Source organism: Marmota flaviventris, chromosome 4 (assembly GCF_047511675.1).
Source record: "Marmota flaviventris isolate mMarFla1 chromosome 4, mMarFla1.hap1, whole genome shotgun sequence".
Classification (NCBI taxonomy): domain Eukaryota; kingdom Metazoa; phylum Chordata; class Mammalia; order Rodentia; family Sciuridae; genus Marmota; species Marmota flaviventris.
This window is the reverse complement of record NC_092501.1, coordinates 76,943,670-76,970,275: the sequence shown is the minus strand read 5'-3', so window position 1 is coordinate 76,970,275 and position 26,606 is coordinate 76,943,670. Positions and strand designations below refer to the sequence as shown.

At 44.9% G+C, this 26,606-nt stretch overlaps 1 protein-coding gene across 1 annotated transcript; it reads left to right on the top strand.

Moving 5' to 3' along the window:
- Positions 1–1,162: 1,162 nt before the first annotated feature.
- Positions 1,163–26,606, top strand: Tmem72 (transmembrane protein 72). The gene is made up of 5 exons (XM_027947863.3): positions 1,163–1,232; positions 19,675–19,741; positions 23,139–23,210; positions 24,525–24,664; positions 26,128–26,606. Exons 1-5 carry the CDS (start codon positions 1,163–1,165, stop codon positions 26,604–26,606), a joined length of 828 nt encoding a protein of 275 aa, XP_027803664.1.

Here is a 26,606-nt window from a genome sequence, read left to right as displayed (position 1 = left end):
TGCATCCCAGGCCCTTTGAATAGTCAAAAATGTCTACATGAGGGAGTATCATCCTCAACAAAAAAAGAAACCAGACTGCACCTGGTTGGAGGACTGGTTTGTTTTTTTCCTTGTTTGTTTTGTTATTTATTCCACATGCGCAAAGGGAGAATAGATAAAAAAAAAAAAACTTCTAAAAAGACAACTAAAATTTGGTATCATTCAATCATTATATCAATTAGTAAATTAAGAATCAGTGAAAGCCCACATGGTCCAATTTTAGAGGCAGGCTCCTCCACACAGCTCTAGGGACACTCACCTCTGAGAACCATCAATCCGGCAGCACCTTTCATTTATGTTCTGCCAAACTTACTCAGGCTCACAAATACCTTCAGGTTTCCCCAAGGTCACCTGGTTAATTATTGATGTAGAACTCCTCTCAGAATCATGGTGATTTCCCACATCACATGTTGAGGATGTATGTCAGGGATAAAGGAGGGGTCCCTATGTGGCACTCTCCTGAGCTAAGCAAGACTGGACAGAGTCAAAATCCACCAGACTAGAAAAGCTTTCTAATCCACCAATGCATAGAAGAAAGAAGCTTGGAACTCATTTCAAAAGTTGTTTCTACTGGTGATTTAAAGACACATCTCTCTCTCCCACGTATTCACAACACAACAAGGATCTGCATGTGCATTGTACTCTCCAGGCCCCCAGCAGGTGTGAGGTCTAGGTGTGACTTCCTCCACAAGGCCTGGTAAGGAAGGACCTAGGCTCCTTACTCCTCAGCTCCCTCCTCCCAGCCAGAAACAGTTAATTGCCAGCTCCAGGCTGCCTCCAGCCCTGCCCTAATCGGCCTGATCTCAGGCGGCTGCGCTGTTCTGTGGCTGAAGCCTTCAGGCCAGGCTGGGGCTATGCAGAGCAGCAGGAGCATTCTTTCAAGGTAATGATTAAGCCGAGCTCCTGTCAAGAGCACTGGCTACTGGACTGGGAAGGTGAGCTCTATTCACACCTTGGCCAGGCCGTGGTGGCCAGGACTGGTTTACAAAGGCAGGGCTCCAGGGCTCAGGGGGCCCCAGTCAGCAGCCACAGCCTCCTGCCTGGTCACAGGCTTTCTGGAGCATCTTAGGGCCGGAGCCTCTGCTGCCTGCCCCACTGGAACCTTGTCCCAGTCCTCAGCACCATGAAGCTCCAGGTGTTCTGGACTGGGCTGGAATATACCTGTCGGCTCCTGGGCATCACCACTGCTGCAGGTAAGATCCCACCTCCTGGCTGCCATCTCCTACTCAGGGGCATAGTCGACAGGGCCACCGGAGGAATAGGAACCAGCAAGGTGAGGGCAACCACCTCTGTCCTTCAGTATCTTTTCTGATACCCGCAGAGACACTGCTCTGTAGAGAAGTGTCTACAGAAAAGTAGAAGTGGAGTGAGCCTTGGTCCTGGTGCTGAATCTCAGGTCGGCAACCCACACTCTGTGTGTAACCTTAAGGACCCTCAGCATTCTCATCCACATGCTGCAATGAGTGAAGGGGTTTGCCCTACTTTCTCCAAGGGCTGTGGGCAGAGGTGGAACCTGAAGGTGAAAGTGTAAAGGGCTGAGCAAACGTGAGTCAATGCCTTATTGTGTAGTTATGAAAATGGTCAACTGAACTCAACTTGTCTTGCTTCACTACAGTCCTGTCTTGTGGAGAGAGAATTTCCAGAAAGAGAGCAGCTCTGCCCTGGGACAGGTTAGGCATAGAGATAGCCAGCTTCCTCAGATCCACCCCAGCACTCACTAAGAGAATGCCCTTTAGAAACACAGGCCCACTTTCTGTGAACTGAATGCAGGAGCACACCATTTAGGGACAAGAAGTTCGCCTAAGCCGGTCTCTTTTCCTTCACCTCGCTGGATCACAGGACTGTTCAGCTGGCTGGGAGGACAGGTGTTTAGTATATGAACTGACTTCCCCAAAGTAGACCCGGATCCTAGCCCCTTGACTCTTCTGGAAAAGGATCCATGTTGTAAAAGTGAGTAGGCAGTGTTCTGAGCCCTTAGCTCTGGGCCCCATGTCCCTTGAGAATGAAGAGAGATATACACTACCCATCAAAGTCTTTCCCTGCCTCTGGAAAAAAACTTACTCTGGGGCACTGCCAAACAGGAAGCCCCCCCCCCCCAGCTCAAAGCTTGGACTCAAGCAGTGCTTATCCAGGCCCTAGTCCAGCCAAATGCTCAACATGTGACCTTGGAGGAAACACCTGGTCCCCTGGGATGGTACTTTCTGACCTGTAGGATGTACCTGCTTGGCCAGATGTTTTGGCAGATGAAGGATGCAGGAACTGAGCACAGCCAAATGGAGCTGAGGATGAAACATCCTGGCAGAAGACCCTGTGACACACTCCAGAGTCAGTGGGGATCTGGTTTTATTCCCAGGGCTCTGGCCAATGGGCTCTTCTGTGAGTTAGAGCAAGAAGGTCGATAGAGGTCTGACTCCACCCCTCCTCTTACACCATGGAGAAGCTGAGTTCAGATAGGAGCCATGACCTTGCTCAAGGTCACACCACAGGTCAGAGGGATAGCCAGCCTGGAGTTCTGGCCCCTAGACTTTCACAGAGGTAAGGACTCTGGCCAAAGCCCTCCCTGCATCCCAAGGCAAGAGAATTAATCTGCTAATTCTCCATGTAGATAAAGTTAAAGGAAGAATCAACTCCAGCTTCCGTCTGAATCACCATGTCACCTTCACATAAGGAATGATAGCCAAGTTCCCCAAGAGCCCATCCTGGGGAGGGGAAGATAACCCTACACAAATTCCCATGACTGGGGTTAGAGTTCTGGGATATTGCTATTGATTTGAGTCCACTTTGTTTTTTCTAGGTTTTAGTTCCAAATATGTAAATCATATCTGTTTGGGATACCAGGAATCCCAGTGACTGATACCCCAACCACACTCTACCCAAAACCTACCGGGAAGCTGTTTTAAGATGCATGCATCTAAGCTTCTAATGGATTAGCTAAAGACAGTTTAAGAGGCTGGCTGATTTATCTCTATCAAGGGAAGGGTTTGCAGCCCCCACACATGTGTGCACCCACAGCACACATTGTTTTTCTTAACCACAACCTTTATCTCTGCTCACAGGGCTGCTGTTAATGTTGAAGATGAGCCTTCCACTTGGTTTTGATACAAGATCCAGGCTAAAAATAGGCCATGAGTTGCCTTCTAATGGCCAGGCTTTCAAATAATCTTGCTTGGGCTTTCTAGAGTGCTGGGAGAGAGTGGAAGCTAGAGAGGGTGTTTGGTGCTCTTGGGAAAGTCTCGGGTTTCTTCCAGCATCACTGAACTCCTGGCCTGTTTCCAGGGTATAAGATTTGCAAATTCCTTATTCCCTTAAGCCTCTTTTTCTGTTGTTGTTGAAATCCTCTATTGAAAAGCCCAGGCCTCATTACAGGGGCACTGCAGCGAAGGAGGAAATGAGACTTAAAGCAAAGGCCAGCACTTTGCAGAACCAGAGGTGTGGGGGTACCTAAGGTGGCCCCTGCCCCACAGCACGTAGAGAGTGTGCCTTCTCCAGAAGCTGGAAAATCATGCAATCAAGGGCTGCTAGGAAGCTCCTGGGAGGCTGCAGCCTCTAGTCAGCGGCCTACTCCCTCGAACCCTACAGACAGGATCCAGGGCTGTCAGAGTTGTGGAGGGAACCAGGCCCTCATGTGACAAGCCCCTGTGTCTGTGGCTGCAGCAATCCCAGCGAGGGCACTGCTCACTATGCTGTCTCCTCTTCACTCAACTCCTTTGGATGAAGTCTTGCTAAGATGTCCAGTAGCCTAGGGCTTGTTGTTGCCCCACCCTGAGGTCCAGCCCCATAGCATGAGTGGTTACATGAAGATGGAGGATGCCATTGCCAAAGCGGGGTAAACAGGCCAGTAAACTGCACTTAGCTGATGTTTTTTTAAAAATAAGAAAACTTTGTCTCATAGAACAGTCATATGTTTCCAAAAGACCCACCCCCTGCTATTGTCTTACACTAGACTCACTTACATTGCATCCCTGGCCTGGGAAGACATTGGGTGTGTGCATGCCCATGTGCACATATACATGCATGACCTCTAAGGCCTCTGTTGCTAAGATGTGGCACCAGGTGCTGCCCACAAAACAGACATACTGAGAAACTGCACATAAACCATGAGTACTCCATACTCCCCATGTAGATGCAGCTACACCTGTCCATCCATCCCTCAAAGTGTTCTTTCACTGTGTTCAAGGGCAAGAACATTCTGGGTGAGCAACTTGGGCCCCAGCAGAGGCTCTGCCCTGTGAGTTGGCTCTTACTAGAGACTAAAGAAAAGAGATCCTGGAAAATGGGTTTTACTTGGAAGAGGCATGATGGTCCAGGGAACTCCTCCTTTATCAGATGAGAAAGAGCCTATTTTCCAGGATTGGTCTCAGCACTGACTAGGAAGCCAGGTTTGTCTTCCCTTTGGACTTCTATCAACCTTAATCTCAGGGATATCACCAATGACTCCCTCACCACTCCTCAGCCCTGCTCCACTAGCCAGAAAATAATGAGAGGAGCTCCCAGGTCAACAAATTCCAGGCCTGGAATGGAGGAAAGGAAGTTACTCATAGCCCTGGACCCTCACCCTGGAGGGAAGACCCTCTCCTCCTAGCTGTATCCTTGTACACAGATAGGCAAGGGCATCCCCAAAAGAGGTCTGACCTGAAAATATCTTGGGTCATTGGAAGGGACCTCCCAACTTTCTTCAGAGCCAAGGGGCTTAAGCTAGAGGCTTCTACCTACCCATCTTGGGGGCTTTATTTCATTCTTCCAGCCTCTTCTCTTGGATAGTGGTAGTTGATAATTAACATTATTATCTGAGTCTTTGCAGCAAGCCAAGTCTCTGCTACGGGTTTTTAACGTAGTATCTCATTTTATCCTAGTATCTCATTTTATCCTCTAACTGGCCATTAAAGCATCATCAAGCTCATCCTCACAACCATTGTACAGAGAGGGAAACTAAGGCTTGGTGAGGTGGAACACTTTGCCAAAGTTTCATGACCAAGAAAAAGGGAAGCAAGAATGTAACTGATGAGAGTCTGCTCCTGAGACCCCGCTTTTAATTACTGTGTCCTTTGCCTGAACTGGGATTAAAGGGCATATCTCTCCATATTTTGATGACTCTAAGATACAAGATGCAAATACACAAAGGGTAACAGAGAGGCCTATTTAGGGCTAACCCATAGTATATCCTCATGCCCCCAGCCCCACTCAATCCTGACCAGGCACAGGCTTAGATGGGTGGGGTTGAAGTGAGGGTAGGCATGCCTACATTGAAGGATCACCAAACACTTCCAAACCTAAATATCCTGATATTGGATCTGGCTGCTCATTTTCCATCTCAGAATAATTACCATGCATGATTTAACTGATACTTCCATGTGCATCTTCAGCCAAGTCCACTCCTTGACCACTTCTGGGGACAGACAGATCTGCACATATTTCCAGAAGGAACCATTCCAGTAGAACCTTCCATTTATGGGTCTAGAGGTACATGAGTGACAACATGGTTTAGAGACTTTATCTTAAATAATAATGGCCCCGTAAATGCCTTCAGTGCTGAGCTTAATCTCATTTTTCAAATGGGGAAACTGAGGTTCTGAATGTTTGGGTGATTTGGCAGAGGTCCTTGACCAGTGAACTGAGGTCAGGTATGGAACTCCAATTTGTCCTGTCACACAACAGCTCCTATTGGTAGAACAAGAAAGAACCAAGGAGGAAATGAGGTGGGATGGAAGCCCTACTTGTCATGCAAACATGCTCTTTCTCATAAATCAAGTGCCTGGGATCAACCTGGGATCACTTAAGAGTTTTGTTTTGTTCCAAGTTTTTGACCTATTAACCTGTTTCTCTTTAGAATAGATGCAGCCACATCCTCCACAGCCCTGTTGCTTGTCACATGCTGTTTGAATGCACGAATGACTTATTGATATAGATTAAGACAACAGAAGCATTTAAAACCCAGGTGTTCTCATTTCTTCAAGGGTACAGCAAATGCATAGTTTGACCTTAGCTCTGTTCAAAGCCTTCAGGAAAACAAATACTTTGGAAGCAACCTTCTCAAGCCCTGCATGCTAATTTCCACCCCTCTTAAATGCAGAGCCCCATGACCACTTTCCTGCCATTTTAGAAAGTCACGCACTCCAACGTGTCTGCAGGGCATTTATGACCCCAGCTGGACCACCTTGTGTTTCCAGATCTTCCAAGTGAATGCTGTTTTTCTTTCCTGTTCTGATCGTCTTGGTAAATAAACAGAATCCCCACCACCACCACCACTGAATTTCTGAAAGGCAATAGCACTTGGTTTGAGTATTTTTTCCTTTACTTCTTTGTGCCTGTGACTTCTTAGATTCCTTCTATGTGCCTGGCACATAGATTCCCACTCAGGGCAGGTTAATTTCAGAAAGTTTGCAAGAGATAAGGCCTGCAGAGCACGAGCCATTAGCAACTCTTGCAGAATGGAGAAAAGAGGATCAGAGGAAAGAGCAAAGCAGCACATGACCCAAGAGGCTAGAAAGAGAGGAAGGGGCTAAACTGTGAAAGGCCTGACCTTCTAGTGACATTTTCCATCACATCTTGAGCTTGGGTTGCTAATATCTACCCATAGGAACTTGGTTATTCCTGAAGTGAACAAACCTAAAAGCAAAGGGTAGCTCTGTTCTATTTTTCTATTTATTATTTAGATAATAAATCTAGACAAAGATGTTATAAGAAAACAGTTTTTTTCAAGACTGTTCTTAGTTCTGTCCATCCTTCTAAAGAGGGCCTTGCATAAAAAGACATTTAAAAAAATTAGACACCAGTGCCTAATTCTGGGGAGAGATTGCTCAGGAAGCCTGCCATAGGTCAGGAAAAGGCCAGATGAAGAAGCATGGCATTTGTGCTATGGATAGATAGTCATTGTTTCTGGCACCAGGAAAGCTGCCATGGAAGAATGAGCAGACATATGTTCTTTGAACACAGAGAAAGAATAAGTAACAAATATCTTAGGTATCCCTGATACCAACCCCAAAGAAATTTCTCCTGTGGGTCCTTCCAAGGAGGATACTCTTTTAATGGGAGACAATATCCTTAACAATACCAAGGAAATCTATGGATTCCCTTCATGCAAAGAATGCCATCACCAAAACTGATGTATCAACCCAGATGGCCTCACATAAGAATTCTACCACACTTAAAGAAATAATATCTATTCTGTACAAACTCCTCCAGAAATTTGAAATGGAGGTGGTACTTCTCAACTCATTTTATGAAATCAGCATTTTCATAGATAATAAATCTAGACAAAGATGTTACAAGAAAACTATAAATTAGATTAATATCCTTCATCAACATAGATGCATATATTCTAAACACTAATAACAAACAAAAAACATATAAAAAGGATCATATATTACCCAGTGTAGTTTATCACAGAAATGCAAGGGTGATTTAATATTTGACAACTCAATTTATGTAACTGATCACAGGCTATAGATACCAAATTTTTATATGGTTCTCAAATTCATATGTTGAAATCCTAACACCCAATATGATGGTATTCAAAGGTGAGGCTTTTGGGGTAACTAGATCATGAGGCAAAACCTAATGAGTGAGATTTGTACCATTATAAGAGGCCTAAGAGAGTTCCCTAGACTATCTGCCATATGAGGTTATAGTGAGAGAACTGTACAACAAGAAGAGGACCCCCAAACAATGAATCTGCCAGCACCTAATTTTTGCTTCCAAAATTATGAGAAATAAATATCTATTTTTATAAGCCATTTAGTCTGTGGTATTTTATTATAGTAGACCAAGTAGATTAAGACACCATATTAACAAACTAAAAAAGAAAAGCTGTATTATCATCTAAATGGGCTTAGAGAAAGCTTTTGAAAAGATCCAAAGTTTTTTCATGATAAAATCTACCAGTAAACTAGTAGCAAAGAATGGTGTCTACAAAAAGAATACAACTACTTAAAAGATCGGATGCTTTTCTCCTAAAAATTGGAACAAGACAAGGATATCCACTCTCACCACTGTAGTCAGCATCGCAGTGGATCTTCTAGCCAAGACAATAATGCAACAAAAAGAAACAAAAGGCATACAACTTGACAAGGAAAAAGAAATACTCTTTATTCACAGATTATAGGATCATCTGTTGAAAATCTGATGGAACCCACTAAAAAATTACTGTAACTAATAAAGTGTTCAGCAAGATTACAGGAAACAAGATCAATTTACAACAATCAGTTATATTTCCACATACTAGCAACAATGCAATTTATTAGAGATAAATCTGATAAAAGGTATTTCTTTCAAAACCCTATACACTATAGTTTAAAGCATTTCTGAGAAATAGTAAAGAAGACCTAAATAATAATGTCAGTTTTCTCCAAAAATTACTCTTCAGTTTCACTGCAATCCCAGGAAAAATCTCAAGAGGTTTAAGATTGAGAAAATTGATGACTCTTTCTAAAATTCATGTGGAAATGAAAAAATTCCCATATAACACCAAGACAACTTTGTAAACAAAGAACAATTAGAGGACTAATACCACCTGATTTTAAGTCTTATCTAAAGATACAGAAATCCGTGCTAAAGCAAAGAAAGACAAATAAATCAATGGAACAGAACAGAGCCCAGAAATAGACCCAGACATGTAGAAACAACTGGGTTTTGACAAAAGCACAAAGGATATTTAGTATTAAATTTCACTTTTTCAATAAATGACACTGGAATGATGAATTATTCATTTATTGATGAACTTCTATCTATATTTTGACCCATATAAAAAAAACAGCTTTAAAATCAATCATAGACCTAAATGTAAAATATAAAACTACCAGACAATAGGATAAAACCTCAGGAATGGGTTAAGCAGAGATTTCTTACATAAAATACAAAAAGTTCCATCCCTAAAAGAATCAGTACATTGTATGCCATCAAAATTTAACATTTTTCTTTTTAAAATATAGAGGAGAGGCAAGGCCACAAAGAAGAGATATAATGTCAAATGAGCACATAAAAAGACATCATTAGTCATTAGGGAAATGCAAATCAAGGCCACAATTAGATGCTAATGCATACCCATCAGAATGACTAGAATTAAAAAGACTGGCCATACCAAGTGTTAAAGCATTGCAAGGAAAGAAAACTTTCACTCTAGTGGTGATGCAAAATTATGCAACACTTTGAAAATGGATTGACACTTTTTTAAAAAGTGCCATATAATCTATTCATTCTACTCTTAAGCATTTGTCCAAAAGAAAAGAACATGTCATACAAAGTTTTCGAGAATGAGTATTCATAGAAGTTCTATTTATAATAGACAACAATTAAAAACATCACAGGTGCCCATCAATAGGTGAGTTATAAACAAACTGGGGTAGATCCATACAATAGAATATTCCTCAATATAAAAAGGCATGAACTGTTGGTAACATGCTACAGCATGGACCAATCTGGAATTCATTGTACTGAATTGGGGTAGACTGCAAGGGGAAAAAAGTCTGTGCTGTTTGATTCCATTTATATAAATTTCTGAAAAATGCAAACTAACCTCTAGTGATAGCAGATCAGTAGTCGCTTAGGGATGGGCAGAAGGATGTGAGAGTAGGATTACAATGATAAAACATGAGGAAACTCTTGGGGAAATGGAGATGCTCAGTTGTGGTGATGCTGTTATGAGTTGTAGACATTTTTCAATGCTTATCAAATTGCACTTTATGTACAGTTCGTTGTAGGTCAAGTATACCTCAATAAAGCTTTTTTGTTCTTTGAGTGTGTGTGTGTGTGTGTGTAACTCAGTTTTCAGTACTTTTAATTTTATTTTTTAGTGGTTCTTCTTAGATTTAGATATTAGAATTCATTTTGATATAATTATACAAGAATGGAATATATCTAATTCTAACTAGTACCCATTCTTGTGGATGTACAGGATGGTGAGATTCATTATGATGTATTCATATATGTACATAGGAAAATTATTTGTAATTCATTCCACTATCTTTCCTTTTTCGATGCCTCCTCCCTTCCCCTTATTCCCCTTTGTCCAATCTACTGACTATTTTTCCCTCTCCCCATTTATTTTGGATTAGGTTCTAAATATCAGCAGAAACATTCAGCTGAAAAATATTGTTTTTTTTCAGATTGGCTTACTTCACTTAGTGTGATAGTCTCTAGGTCCATCCATTTACTGGCAAATATCATAAAGTCACTCTTCTTAATGGCTGAGTAATACCCCATTGTGTGTGTGTGTGTGTGCGCGTGTGTGTGCGCGCGTGCGCGTGTGTGGGTATGCACACATTTTCTTTATTCATTCATCTGTCAAAGGGCACCTAGGTTGGCACCATAGCTTAGCTATTAGGAATTATGCTGCTATAAACATTGTACCAATGTACCAATGTAGTTTGCTGGTTTTAAATTCTTTGGATGTATAGGAGTGGGATAGCTGAGTCAAATGGCAGTTCCATTCCTAGTTTTTTGAGGAATATCCATACTGATTTTCAGGGTGGTTGCACCAATTTGCAATCCCACCAGCAATATAGGACTTACCTTTTCCTCCACATTCTTGTCAATATTTATTGTTACTTTATTCATTTATTCTTGATAATTGCCATTCTGACTAGAGTTAGATGAAATCTCAATGTAGTTTTAATTTGCTTTTCTGTAATTGCTAGTGATGTTGAACAATTTTTCATATATATGTTGGCTCTATTTCTTCTGTGAAGTGTCTCTTCAGTTTCTTTGACCATTTATTGATTGGGTTATTTGGTTTTTTTATATATATTTTAAGTTTTTTGAGTTCTTTATATATTCTGGAAATAAATGCTTTATCTGAGATGCAGGTGGCAAAGATTTTTTCCCCATTCTGTAGGCTTTCTCTTCATATTCTTGCTTATTTCCTTTCCTGTAAAGAAGCTAATAAATCTGTTTTTAAATGTGGATGTTATCTATGCCAAAATGATGCTGTGTAACAATTTGAAAACCTCAGTGGCATACAGCAATAAGCATAAATAATAAGCACACATTTGGATGAGTAGGCTAGGAAACTCTGTTAATGTTGACTGAGTATGCTTCCCTATCTGGAGGTCAGGTAGCTGCAAGGCTTATCTAGACTGAACTTGGCAGGGATGATAAGGGTAACTCTGCTCTATGTGCCTTTCACATTTCAGCAGATTAGCTTGTTCATGTTTATATATATAGCATGTGTTCATAGTAGTGGCAGAGGCACAAAACAGCAGACCTGGTTCTCAAAACCGTTGTATGTCTGTGCTTGTCTAACATCCCATTGCCCAAAGCAAGTAAGATTGCTCAGTTCAGATTCCAGAAATGAGAAACTTTGCCCTAAGGTAAGGGCTGGGAAAAATATCACGTGGCAAAGTATGTGGATATTGAGAGGGATAAAAATCGAGGGCACCATTGCAGTTTACCACAGGAGCATGAGAAGGGGAAAAAAAAAAACAGACCTCTTGGCTGTTCTTGTTTAGTTTATAGCTCATGTTTAAAGTATCCAGTAGAGAGCTATGGGTATAGCCCTGTGGTAAAGCACCAGTCTATCAAGTAAAAGGCCCCTGGGCTTGATCCCCTTTACTGCAAAAATTTTAAAAAAAAATAAACATTCTAAAAATAATCTAGCAAAACATGAAATAGGTGAACTTTATTATCTTTAGGACATTCTCCCAGAACAGATTTGTAAGAGAATTAGACAATATATATTATACTATAACATTTTTTCCAACTGAATGTCCAGAAACTTCTACCATAAAAGCTGGGCCTTTACTATTGCAAAACCCTGACTCATCTGTGTCAGCAAACTGATCTCAACATACAGGTTACCCTCCTTTTCATGCTTAGAATCTGACACAACTTATTCTGAGTTAAGAAACCTACCTTATTATCTCAGTGAATTCATAGTAAATGGTTCCAATGTCTCCACATCTCCTTAGAAATGATGCAAATCTATCATTTCTCTTCCCAAATCATCTGTGGCCACCTCTCCTGAATCATCCCCAGCCATTGCCATCAGGCCATGATGGATCCTTACCTGAGATGTCCTTGGAAATTCTGAAACCAGTAGGAGGCAATACCTGAGGATAAGGAGAAACAATAAATATTCTTGTTGAGTTAGGAAGCTGCCCTCAGAAGTAGTATGAACTTATCCTTGATTCCTAGGACATCAAGGCCATAGTCACAGCTTGGCATGACAATTCAAATATAGTATAGCCTCTGGTAAGCTTGGGAAGCATCTCACATTGCCACCAAGGCAGCACACTGAATGAAAGACTTGTCAACACTCAACCCAGTGATGCAGTCAGAACAGACAAGCAAAGTCAATTGTGAGGTCAGCTCTGAGGCAACAGCAGCACCAGCCAAGGGCAACACCCCTTAAAGACAGCACCTCAGACAGGCCCCCTCCCAGGTGTGAGCACCTCTGAGTCCCTAGCAGGGAGACAGAGGGTGTTACACGAGAGATGTTGAGATGGATGGGACTTTGAGCCACTTTTACTCTAACCAGGTCTTGAAAACAACCCTGAGATAGAAAAATCAATGAGCAATGTCATTTTCTCCAGAAGAGCTCTTTAGCATCAGTGAAAACGTGTTAATGGATGAAAGGATGAAAATAAACCTCCTCCTCCCCCTTGAGAGGACTGATGGGAACAGCCTGACTTCTATCATAGTTCTATTGCCTTTGTCTAAATTGAGACCACACTCACTCCATCAGTTACTAAAACTGAATGCTTGGTAGCCACAGTGTTTTCATTGTCTTCATTTTCTAGAACAGGAAGCAGACAACAGTGCTAAGATTTACCTGAGGGTCCAGGACTCAGATTTTCTGTTATTTTTGCCCCAGCACAGCCCCCTCATAGTTTTTGTTCATTCATATAGTGAGAGGTTGGACTAGACCAGATGAGAGGGATGGAATCTGGAGGGAAGGGGACTACAGCATTAAGGCTAGGCTTGGCCATGAATGGCTTTCTCCAGGTGTGATGCAAGATGCCTCCCTGGGATTGTGCAAGGAGTGGGCAGAGGAGTGGGGTACACTGAGCAGGGGAGAGTGAGGTGCTTCTGTTTGCCTGAGCCAAGGTTACTGGGGATTCTGAGGCGGGGATAACAGGAGGGTTGAAAGGAGTCTAATAGCCAGTAAAATAAAGTACCCCAGTGCAGCTCCACTCAGTGAGAAAGAGGGTGCAGCCTGGATAAGGTAGTTCTTGGGGAAAATTCTTACTTATAGATCATTTGTTATAAAGAGTCTTTGTTTCTGAGGATGGTGTGACATTTGTTCTAATATTTGTCTTCATTGTCAGAAGGTGAGCTCCTTTGTTAAGGACCCAGCTCAGGGCAACACCCCAGGATCATTCACTCCAGTAAGTTATTGATGCAGATTGGACTAGAGGCCTGTGAAGGCAAAGATCCAGAGGAACCAGCCAGGTTGCCTCACAGGGAGGTGGATGGAGAACAGGCCAAATTCCATCAATAGATAAAAGCCCTCAAATTCTGGGACATTTACATCCCTAGTTGCCAGGGCCAGTTGGACCCACTCTCAGGGACATGAAAAGGCTGTACTGCTGCTGCACAGCCATGGAAGTGAATACCTCCTTTCAATTAGAGTGAGCATCTTCGTAAGTTTACAGTGAACATTTTCTTACAGAATAAATGCCATTTATTTATACAATGAGTGATACTTAACCCAAAATGATACCCCCTTAATTTTAGGTTTAGCACCTCCTGAATTTTAGGATGACTCACCCTGGTCCTGGTCCTTTAGATGCCATAACTTCTCTGTGGTTTATGGCATATTTGGAAACCTGGCACAGACCTGAAATCCAATCACATAAAGCAAGGACTGAGCCTTCCTCATGCATGTGTGAGGTCTTTGAGAGAGCAGGAGTCCACCTATGCAGTCTTGGGGAACTGACACTCAGGAGACAGGAAGGCCCAAATCCTTCTTACGTGTTGATCCCATTCTTAACTCTTTTCTTCAATTTGATGCCACAATTCATATTCACTTTCTGGCTTCCAAAATGTTGATTTTAGACAATAGCTTCCTGAAAAAAATATTTAACAAACCCTAGGCCCTCAGTCAATATATTTTGGGTCCTATATCTCTGTCATTTGGAACTAAGATGCTTGTACTCCCCAAAATCTAGTGAGCTCAGTGGGATGGGGCTTCTGCAGTCAGACCCAATGTGGTTGTCTGGGGTAAGTGTTGGATATGGTTTATAAAATCCTCCTATACATGCAATCTGAAACCATGGAAGGAATCTACTATGGATGAGGCCAGATCCTATGGATTCTCCATGAATTCCTAAGACATAAAGCCACCAATGAGATTCCATGGCCTAAAGGAAATCCTCAGACTCCCACCCCAACTCTTATGACCATGCATCTTGCATCTCCAAGGTGTGCAGATATTGGAGGGAGGTAAGGGCTGCAGGACCTAGGAGCCTTGGCTTCCTGACAATCAAGCTGAAGATCCTGTGTGGAAGTTCAGAGGCTCAGGAATCCCTGACAAATGTTTATTCCTAAAAGAATCAAAATATAGACCAGACCAGATAAAAGGACTTTCATGTCATAAATCTCAGGTAATTTGACAATAGGATGAGCCAGTTATCTGTGGCTGCATAACAAACCACTCCAAAACTTAGTGGAGTGCCGCAGTCCGGCTGCAGCAAAATAACCGGGGGGTGACGAACAACTTGTGTACGTTGATACAGCAGGAGTGGGAGCCGTCTATTGTAGGACAGGAGCGGTATTTACACATTCCACACAGCTCATCTTAATTAGCACAAACTAGATACATCAGTCAACCAACAAGAAATCTCCACACCCAATGGCTCGCTGGCGCCACTTCACAAACCACTCCCTCCGGCATTTTGCCAGGCGCCATCCAGACTTGTCTACAGACCCCAACATTTCTCTGGCAAAATGCCAGGCGCCATCCTGACTTGTTTACAGACCCCAACAGTGGAGTAAGACTATAACCCTTGCATTATGTTCAAAATGTTGTGGCTCTGGAATTGGGACAAACCACAGTGAAAAGAGCCCATCTCTTTCCATGATGTCAAGGGTCAAAAGTGGGTGCCTGGCATAGCTGGCATGGTGGAAGTGGCTCATCTGAGGCTCATTGGGGAGCCACTGAAGTTTACTTCTGTATCATTTTACCTGACAAGCAAGTCACTAAAGCCAGGCTAGCTAGTTTAAGGGTAGAACAGTTACATTCTAGCCCCCTCCTGGGAAAATTTGTAAAGGCTTTAGGTCTGACAGTTGACGGTGTTCATTACTTCTCATCCACATCACATCTGCTGGAGCTGGAGGTCCAGGATGAGTCCTTCATTCATTTGTCTGTGTTGGTTGGGAACACTGAGCCAGCTTGGACTGATTTGCATCTCTTTCTCACTTTCTCTAACCATTTCTCCATATGGCTGGCTTGGGTTCCTCACAATATGGTGGTCTCAGGAAAATAAGATTACTTACATGCTAAGTGGTTTTCCCCAGAACAAGTATTTTAAGAGGCTTGGGTAGAAGACATTTATGAATTAGCCATGAGAGTCCCTAAAGTTTACTTCTGTATTATTCTACCTCATATGCAAGTCGCTAAAAACAGCCTGTATTCAAGGGGAGAACAGTTAAATACTACCTCCCCCAGGGAAGAGTTGCAAAGGATTTGTGGCCAACTTTATATTTGCCGCATCAAATTTTATGGCAATGATTAGGGATGTTTCTCTTACTTAACTTTCTGCAAGGAGGTGAGGTCAATTCCCCTTTTCTGCATTAGAGCCCAACAATCATCTTGCAGAATCTGAGAGTGCTGCTCCCTAAGAATAAGCAGGAATATCTTCTTTACAATTCCTGGCTTACTTTCCTTATAAATGGAAACCAGAATATCATAGCAGAAACTAGGAGTCTTTGGGGAATACTAATTGTTAAAGACTAGAATAGAGTTTTGCAGGAGGCCCAGTTCCTAGGGCACTTGGTTGCACTTGGGCTGGGTGGTAGTAAGGGGAGCATTGCCCCAGGACCAACCACAAGGCATAGTTTTCTCAGTGTCTTGGTTCTCTCTTGGGTAAAGGTGATGACAGGAAGGTTCAAGGTGAAAGAGAATTTGAGGGTGTGGTCCCAGAAAGCCCCACACTGCCTCTGCTCATTGTGTCTCCCAGGACCTTGCCCACCCCGAGAACTTCTCAAATAAGCATCCCAAAACCAGGCATTAGCTCTTACCAGTGCACAGAATAGTGATTTCAGATTTGTACCCATGCTTTTCCATTCTCTCAATGTCACCTTGCCTTCCTCCTACGCAGAGTCTTCCTGGGTTCTTGGCAAAAGAGAGTCCACCCTCATCTTATCCCCACAGCACTGTGGCCTGTTTCTTAATATCTCTTTATTTGTGGGGCCCTGATTTTGTCCAGGCTCCAATGGGCACTACTGTGTGTACTCCATTCTTCCCCATCCCTAGGACAGAGGAGGTTCTGTGAATGCAGCCCCTTTAGATTCTGACCACACAACTCCTGGTTACAGGGATGATCCACCCTAACAGGTGAGATTCAGTCTGCAGCTCTGACACTCAGGAGAGCTCTGCCTCTGACTCGAGTGCTTGCTGGGTGCCTGGGGTGAGGATGGGTAGGCAGTCTCCCCATTGACCCACAGTTTAGACCCCTGGTGGGATATGGAAGCTTTAAAGGGATAGTCACCTGCCTTGTGCTAATCCAGACATTACAATGACCCATTCACAGCTGGGCTTGGCAGGATTGCAGTAGTCCACCAATAATAATGTGAATCTCATCTTTCCACACGCCCCCTTCTGTGCTCATAAAGCCCCACAAGAAAAGGTCCTTTGCCAACTGCTTGTTCTCATCCCAGTCCTTCCCTGGCCCATGCTGGGGGCCTTGGTACCAGTAGAAATTGCTCCCAGATTATGGCTTCTCTCTATCCTTTACTACTTGTGAGCCTCAGGCAAGGTGCTTTACACCAGGAGACTTGCTTGGATTTTTCCATCAATAACAAGGTTTCCCATTCCCTGGAATGTGCAGATTTAAACAAGATGCATATAGAGGGCCTACTTTAGTTTGTGTCCATGGTTTCACCTTGTTGGGAGGCAGCTAGAGATAGCCAGGGAATTTTCAAATCCAGATACTTTCTGGCTGCCTGTGACCATCCCATACCTCTGCTTTCCACTGCCCAGAAAAAGCCAGAAAAGCAAAAATGCAACGACAGGCCATGCCTGCTCCTTTATGCCTAGAAAGATTCCTTTTGTGACTCCCAGATAGAACATATCCTCCCCTCTTCCAGGTCCCTGTGTCAAGCACTGTGCTCTGCAGACAGACAAAAGGGGTACTTAGGCCACACCATCAGGAACCACAACTAGAACTTTGCTTCACACCAAGACCAAAAAGGAGCTAACGGATACTAGTATGCTGGGAAAGAGAAAACCCAGGAACACCCAGAACTGGGCTCTGTTTCTCAGCCACTTCCAAATATCACCAAAGTCTCTTACCTCATCTGCCTCAGTTCAGGGAATCTCCTGAAATATTAGTCTGAATAGGTCCCTCTGCTGCTGCAACACACCCAAGGGTCCCTCTGTGTCCACCTTGACAAGTCTGGTATTTAAGGACCCCACAGATTGGCCTCCATTCACATACACTCACCACTGTATCCCTTCTGTGCCTTTCTGTGCCCCTGCTCCAAATGGAAAAACTAGTTTTTATGGGGATACCTTCCAAGAATACCTGACCCTTCCATTTGTACTTGTCCACTTCCTGCCTACCTTCCTAGTCCACTCTGGCTTAATCTTTTTTTATAATATCTTTCCTGATAGTTCCCAAGAATGGTCCCTCTCTCATCTGACCCTAGAGCATCAAGTGAGGCCCTCTTACAACCTGGGTTGCTCTCCTCTCTGCACCTAGATCTCTCCACCCACATCACATCCCTCCCACTGGACTGAGCCCACTCCAGGATTGAGCTTGAAGCCTGTCTGAAACCTACTATTTGTCCTTATCCCAAATCACCCCCACAAGATGCCACAGAAAGTCAGATGGTAGCACTGACTAGAAGAGGTGCCAGGGGGACTCCAAAGAGTATGGGAATTAGCAATCTGAGGATCAGGTCCACACATAGATAGTGCAGGGGACAGACGGAAGGACTTTGTGTTGGTTAATATTGTCCCAACCTGGTATGGCCTTCCTCCAAGAACATAAACCCCAGAACAGTTAAATAGCTGCAGAAAATGGACAATCCCTTTGCCTGGGTGTCAAATAGTCTTAAAGCCTCCCATGAACATCCCTCTTGGTCCCATTAATCTTCATCTGGGCCAAGGAACCAGACTCCTGGCTTCCCTGTGCTCTTCTCTTCCTGCTGCAACCAAAGGGCATCCTCTTTCCTGGAGCATGCAGAACTGGCACAACCATGGTTGGCAGAGAGATTTTTGGAGAGTGACCCTTCTTCTCTGGGTAACAAATGGGCCAGCCAGAGGCTGGAGAAGATGCCAAGGCCCAATCAAGGGGAGAAAAGTGCTCATGTGCATTTGCCTTCACATTAGGCACAAAGCTATGTTTCAGACTTGTTATTTTCTCCAATTTGAGGAATAACTCTTTGAGATATAAATTGTTCTGCCTGTTCCAAAGATAATAAGTCCCAACTTGGGTGGATTATGTATTTACAAATATTACCCAGGTAATAACTCACAGAACACAGATTCCAGCCTAGCTCTCCTTTCTCGGTTGCTGTTATTTTAATTTGTTGTTGTTGTTAATGAAAACCAGCACTGACTCTACGGTGTTCCCTCAATGCCACACTGTTGACTCTGTTTTAGTCTCAAGGGGACAAAACAGAAGACATGAAAATTGCTCTCCACATGCCAAACAGGTACAAATCAGAAGGGGCTGAGATTTCGAGACACTTTTCTGCCATCTGCTGGTCATCTGCCATAAGCCCATGTAGATCTGCCAAGACCTCCTATGTGAAAGGAGACTCTGCCTGCCTGAGAAGTGCCCAACCATAATCATCAGCCCTGCATGGAAGGACCCTTCCTCTGGCCCACGGTGGGAAGACCCTCTTTCTGTACAGGGCTGGTTCTTCGTGCCAAAAATTAGCAAATAGTTTCTTTAAGCTCCTGTGACACATTTGGCATCAATTAGCTCTTTGAATCCTCATAGCCATATGTGCGGGAGGTATGATGGGAAAACTGAGGTTCAGAGAGACTGAGCAACTAAGGTATTAACTGACAAGTGTGAAATTGAAACAAAATCTGACCTGGGTATCCATAGTTGGTTTTGCTTATACTCTGTGCCTCAAGTTTCCTCTCCCGTAAAATGGGAATAACAATAGTGTTTTCACATAGGACTGCTGCAATGATTAAATAGTTAATAAATGCTAAGTAAGGAGAAAAGGACAGGATACATAGTAAAAATGAAATAAATGGCCATTTGCCTGCACAACACACATGCACACAGGATTGTATATACTTATTCTTATGCAGTCTCACACACATGTACAAACACACGTGAACATTCAAATGCCCATGTAGATCTGCCAAGACCTCCTATGTGAAAGGAGACTCTGCCTGCCTGAGAAGTGCACATATACACATTCTTACACACACACTCCAAAGCCAAGGGACCCTCAATAGGACAATGCTGTGGTGTGGAGAACTCAGGCCTACTCTCCCCTCTCTTCTTGCTTCCTTAGTGCTGATCGGCGTGGGCACCGAGACCTTGTTCCAGGGCCAGTACAAAAGCCTGGCTTTCTATCTGCTGTGAGTATGTGTATATGTGCCCTCCTTGCCAATATGTTATGCCCTAGCTCATTAATTTCTCTTCAGTCCAACCCAAAGCAATCCCCTTTCCTATGCTAATTCCATCCTATCCCAAAGGTGGAAAGAGTTGATGGTACTTCAAGGATAGCTCCTGGTTTGGAAAGATCATCCCATACATCAATCATTCTTTCATATACCCATTCATATACCTACTCACTCGCACACCTACCTTCCCACCCACCTTATGCATCCACCTCCTTACCCATGCATCTACCTACCCATCCATATATTCATCTACCCATTCACTCACCCACTAACACACCCATCACTCACCCATACACCTATCCCCCCATCCACTCACCTGTTTACCCACACACACATCCACCCACCCACCCATCCACCCATCCATTCATTTATTCACTCATCCACCTTTCCTCCCCAACCCCATTCATCCATGTGTCCCTTAAATTATTTCTTTATTTGGCAAACATTAATGTGCTCTTATTTATGAAGAAGGGAATCAGGTCAAGGAAATACATATTTGAGTTCTCTTACATGCCAAGCGTAGTTAAGTGTCTAAATTATGTCATTTAGCTCTAATGGCACTGTAGAAGTGCGTAGTGGCCTAGTTGTACAGATAAGAAAAGTCAGAGGGAATAAGCAGTCAGTCACCAAGCTCCTAAGCAGCAAGGCCCAGATTTGGACCCAGGGCTCCTTAGTTCCCCAGATAATGTCCTTTCTTCATCACCAGCTATGTCTGCCAATCCCCTGGGGCTGGGAAGGAGATTATGCAAAGGTATCCCAGGGGGTGACAAAAGTCATGGGTACATGCAGACTCTGATACAAAGACCCTACAATCCCATCGTGAGGGTCTATGAGCAGTTTCCTTCTAGCAGTAGAGAGAGCCAGCATCTTCCAGTCCCCCAGGTGCTGAAGGGGCTACTGAGCTGAAAACAATGAGGAAGGGCTAGCCAGGCTGCCTCAGTCTCAGACCGTGTCCTCCATTCCTCCCCTTTACTCTGCACTTGCATTTTACCCAGAAGGCTGCCCTGTGTCCTCAGCCCTTCACACACAACCCCACCCAACTCCAGGTAGGCTCTCTGATGTTCTTGGAGGCTCACGTCCACCCTCCCAGATGCAGTTCACCCTCTGACTTCATCTCCACACTGACATCTGTACACACGGATCTTTCTGATGACCCCAACAGTTCCTGCCAAAACTGCCTCTAATTCACATCCTATGCCATCTTCTACCTCCACCTTATTTCTCATAAGTCACCACAGGGGCTTCTGGCTCTTTCTCAAATTCCTCTTCATGGCCTGGCCTCCACGCTGTTGCTCATCTAATTGAGTGCCCAAATACCATCCACCCATTTTGGCATTCGCTAAGCTGATTCCTTCCTAGCAATCTGCCCTGGGCACATTGCCCCAAGCCTAAAACCACCACTGGCTGGAAGTGACTTTTCTTTCTCTGGATATCCTCCACAACTCACTGGTCCCAGCTTCTTCGCTGTCTCTGTGGGACCCAGAAGCAGGGCTGGGCCTTCCTCTTCTCCAAAGGCTGCCTAACTTGCCAGTCATTTCCTTGGCAGGTAATGCAGACTGCTTTCTTCCCTGTATCTTGCCTCTCATTGACTGCTCTGTCCCTTCCTTGAGGGAACCCTATGCCCATCTGGTCACTCATCAGTTCAGTCCAGCCTCAAATTCTCCCTATTCGTCACCTTAAGCTACTTCGTATTCTCTAGCCATGTTCTGCTTTCTAAACCCTGCAGGTCAGCACTCACTGCCTGTCCATCCAGTCCCTCTCTCCCACTCACTAGAACCAGATAAAAATTCCAAAAGAGTCAATTAATGCCACCTGTCTCCATTTCCCTGCCTGTCCCAGTATGTATAAAAAGGCACTGTTGATGGTTATGCAAAGTGCCTGACCTAGGAGGGCTTCTTGGACACACAGGCTCTGGAGTCTGAGTGCTGGATTCGTATCTTACCTTGCTACTGATCAGCTGTGTGACCATAGGCAAGGAGCTTCATCGTTTTGTGCATCACTTTCCTCATCTGCAAAATGAGAGTAATTATAGGGCTGATCATAAAAGTGTTGCAAGGACCAAACAAGTTGGTGTTTGTAAAACTTTTAGAATTGTGTTTAGCACATAGCAATCACTATATAAATGTTATTATTATTTTTAAACTAAAAGGTAAGAATTAGGCAGACATGGAGAGACATAAAGGCAATAGGAGAAAGTAGATATTAAGTACTAAATAGCTACAGAGAGGGAAAAATCATTCTTGTAACAATTTGATTGTTGAGGCAATGTAAATTAACCTCAGTTTTTAAGTCAAGTCTCTTACCTATGGTCATATAGCTGATCAGTTAGAAGGGCAACATCCATGGCCCTAAGGAGATCTTGGCCCTGAGCTGTCTTCTCCTAAATCACAGTATCTACCTTTACTCATTCATTACTCCAGTGCACATTCATGAAACACTTACAAATCAATCCTGCCCAGGCTGTACAAAGGAATTAGGAACACCCTTTAGTTGTTCATAAACTGGTGGCTCTGGTCATATATTACAACATGGAGAAGAACTTGGTCACCATACAGAAAATAGAGGGAAAGAGGAGGCCTTACAAGAATGAACAACTTATGCAAGGGCTCTATGGCACCTAACAGCTTCCTTTGTAGTAGGGGAATAAAGATACATAAAGTGGTGGGGGGGCTAGGAATCTATGATTTTACAGAGGCCCCAGGAGGTTCTGATTGGTGGGCCCCTAGAGCATGAGCATTCTGGATCAGAAAAAAATATAAGCAGATTTGAGTACCAGAAGGAGTCCTGGATATCCTGGTGGTGACAATGGAGGAACAGGAGATGGGCCAGGGAGTCATGAAGGCTGGAGAGCAGAGCCTGGACCTTCTCATACACATATGCTCTGGAGTTTGAATGAGATGGTGGTGAATTCAGAAAGAATGGAGCAATTCTAAAGGTATTTAAGGAACATACTTTAACTGATCCTGGTGACTGAAAGATGGGAAAAGAGAGAGAAGAAGAGAGTCTTGCAATGAGTCCAACCAGGCAATGGGTATCAGTTCTGGTGACTGGCAGGTAGAAGGATGCACCTGCCAGTGTGTACTCAAGGTACCAGGGTGCAGGCCATCTCACCTGTTGGCCATGGCTTCCTCCTTATCCATCTCTGCACCCCAGCCCCACCCTCTCCAGCACAGGTCCTGGCGTTGAGAGAGCACCTGGAGGATGTTGTCTGGATGATGACACTAGGTCAAAATATCCTGGTCAGTCTATTGCTGGAGATGTGGGGGATGTGACGATACTGTGAACACACAGCCTCAGGAAATTCCAGGGAGGATCAGAGGTGCTGGCCTCCCTCACCTGTCTCCACCCATAGGTTTATAGGAGCTGCTGTCTCCGTGTGTGAAGGGTCCTACTTTGTGGCTCAACTGCTGGCCATCTGTTTCAAGTAAGTAGCCTCCAGAAGTGGCCCCTCAAATACCAATGATCCCTAATCCCAGATGCCTCCACTCATGGGGCCTTAGCTGGGGGATGTCCTCAAGCCACCATAATGGTTTCCCCTTTCAGAGCAGCAAGCCCTGACCTGGAAATAGGCTTAGGTCAGGGGACTCAGTCACCTTCTTGGCCTTGATACCAGCCAAGGGAACCAAGTGATTTATCCATTCAGAGCCCCCCAACACTAAGATTCCCCCTGGAAATCAGCTTTATTTCCCCCAAGGAACAGTTTATTGCTGGGCTCTGGTGCCTAAATCATTCACCAGAGGGTAAGAACCCCAGGAAGGATCAGTTTGCAGTGAGCAGGCCTGGGTGTGAGAACTGGCTGCTAGCTGTGCCTCCTGGCAGTACCCAGGGACAAGTCAGGGGTCATGAACCTCTGGCCATAGAGGCCCCACTGCTTTCCAACTGCTGCTCAGTATGTGGAGCTATTTTCTGTGTGGCCTTGGCCTGGAGTCCTGAACCACAGCTTTCAACACTTAGAGGTTCTGGTTCCCAGGTGTTCAGTGAGAGTCACACTTCAAATCCAGCTGCCCCATCACCTTGTAAGGTCACTGGCTTTCTTCCAGGCTCTCCAAGCCTAAGAAAGTAGCCTGCCACCTTAATCCTGAATTCCACTGCCAAGTATTCCTTGAAACTTCATGGAAGCTGTGGACAGAAGCAGAAAGAACCTTGGATATGGAGCATTTTAATCTTGGGACTCCCCAGTCCACGTGCATGCACTGTGACCACAAGGGGGCACTAATGAGCCACACTAGCTAAGACTGCTCAGCATCAGGCCTCTGCCACAGTGGTGTGGTTAGGAAAAACACCATTCAAGACTGATTTTATTATGTGCCTAGGTGAGCAGAGTGCAGCTAGATTCCAGCCTGCTCATCCATGTTGCCAGGCCTTTTGTGCAGTGCATGCTGTGCACCATGATCCCAGCAGGTGTCTCCTCTGCTCCATGCATTTTCTGCTGCACTGCCGACTTTCCAATGGGTCCTGAGCCTCCATTAACCTTTCTTCCCCCTTGGCCAGAAAATCAAGGCTGAACAATCTTAGAAAAACTGTAGGCCTTCTGGATGAAGGATCTCAAATGAGCCCCTCAACTGTGGAACCCACAGTAAGGACCCCTGGAACTTTCATGATTCCAAACCAAAAGGGTGTTCAGCCGGGGGCCACTGCAGAGATCAGGCCCATGGCAGGCCCAACATCAGCCTCCAATTGCCTCCTAGCCCTAGTTCTTCCTGGGTACTTCATGCTAACCCTGATCTCCTTTCTCCAGGTGCCAGCCAGGGTCCCTGGCCCACAGAGCAAGAGAGAAGACCCACTGGCTGGGATGCTTCCAGAAATTCCTGGCCTATATGCTGCTCTCAGTGGCCTGCTTTCTTCACCCTGTCCTTGTTTGGCATGTTACCATCCCAGGTAGGAGCACCAGAAGGTAGAGGAGGTTTGCAGCCCCTGCTTCAGGTGGGTTCTAGGAAGTGGGTGCTGAGTCACCCTCTCTCAGAGCCCACACTGGCCCCACTGGCCTTTCTGCTCTAGGGCAAGCAGCTGCTGGGTATGATCCAGGTTGATCAAATGGCAGCAACGTCCTACACAGCCATCCAGACAGAGGTGATATCCTCAAGGGAACCTGGCCTTTCCTCATATGGACTATATGTGGTTCAACCTTTCCAAGAATATAAAATGGTCAGTTCTGACCCTTCCAAATCTCCCCAGTGCCTTCCCATTCAGGTCTAAATTCCTCAGGCTGGTATGGAGGGCTCCCTATGATGGGACCCCAAAAGGACTTTTTAGCCGTTCTCCTACTTTTCCACTGCAGCCTGCTGGGCAGCAATTTTTGACTGCAGAATCCAGAACTCAGTTCTATCACCTCTTCAGTTATGTCCATGACCTTCTCTGCTAGGATCCTCCTCTTCCCTCCTTCTTATCTATAATCACTATGCCCCTGATAAGAGCCCCCCTGAAATACTAGGAAGCAGACCCTCCAGGAAAACAAAGGTGAAGAGAAGAGCCCCCTCGTTCTTCCTGCCATTTCTTTGGTGTATGTGCCACAGTCTTTCCAGAATTCTAGAGAAGGATCCACCTCTAGCAAGGCCAGAACAAGCCCAACCCCCTACTTCTTGGAGAATGAAGCATGCAGGAGGCTGTGGCTCCAGCAGGCATTAATAGTCACCTCTCTCCCATTCCCTACCCTCTGGACAGGACCGGACTCTTGGCAGGAAACCCAGAGCAGAGCATCATCTCAGCCTGGGTCCAAGAAGCCCATTGCCTGGGTCCAAGAAGCCCATCGTCCTCTGTGGCCACAAGGGAGATGAACATGAGGCTGTCCCCACCCAAGTAGATTTGTACTTTACTCTGAGTTTACTGGGTCAGGGTTAGGGAAGCTGATGTGAAGGGAGATCTGGGAACATTAGGAAGCCCAATTCACAAGTTGGAGGCCCAGTATACAAAAGAGAGTCCAGGCCCATCAAAGGCATTATATGTCTAGCACCAATAAGCCATCCTTAGAGAGAAGCTAAGAGTGGTAGTGGGAGGCCAGGCAAGCAGCAGCTGAGCTGACTGTCCACAAAGAGCAATCCTAAGCACTGAGATCAGGGATGGGTCCTCAAGAGCCTGATGAAGCCCTTCCATTGTGTCCAAATGGGGACCTAGTTTCCTGATTAACAGGAAACCCACGTATGGCACTGGCCCTACTCATAACCTTTGGCTGGGGTCAGGCCTGACCCCTGAGTCTGATGTAGGCGTATGGTTGCTGGAACCATGGTGGAACTGAGTATGTCTACACAGTACCATGCCACATGGCCCTGCAGAAGGATGGGCTTGAACAACCTTTTTTACCTCCATGACACATCCATCATTCTGACCTCCCAGATCTCTTCCAGGCTCCATGCTTATCATCACTGGCCTGGCCTACTTTCTACTGAGCAAGCGGAAGAAGACCAAAGCTTCACCGGAGGTTCTGGCCTCCCCAGAACAGTACACAGACCCCTCTAGCAGTGCTGTGAGCACCACTGGCTCCGGGGACACTGAGCAGACTTATACCTTCCATGGGGCCCTCAAGGAGAGGCCTGGATCCCTCTTCATCCACATGAAGAGTATCCTGAAGGGGACCAAGAAACCCAGTGCCCTGCAGCCCCCAGACACCCTTATGGAGTTATCTCTGGAGTCAGCTGACTCCCTGACCAAGAAGAAGCAGGTGCACTTTGAGGACAACGTGGTCAGAATCATCCCATCGCTTTCTGAAGGTGCGGATGATGAGGACAGTGAGCCAGAGGAGACCACCTCTGACACAACCCCCATCATCCCTGTCCCCCAAGCCCCACTCCTTCTGTCTTCACTCATGGCAACCGACCTGTTCTGA

Bases quoted from the DNA above. Each gene is read 5' to 3' on its own strand.
- Tmem72 (XM_027947863.3), top strand. From the start codon at position 1,163: ATGAAGCTCCAGGTGTTCTGGACTGGGCTGGAATATACCTGTCGGCTC. The intron at 19,742-23,138 runs GTGAGTATGTGT...CTCCACCCATAG, and splicing joins AGCCTGGCTTTCTATCTGCT to GTTTATAGGAGCTGCTGTCT. The intron at 23,211-24,524 runs GTAAGTAGCCTC...TCCTTTCTCCAG, and splicing joins CTGCTGGCCATCTGTTTCAA to GTGCCAGCCAGGGTCCCTGG.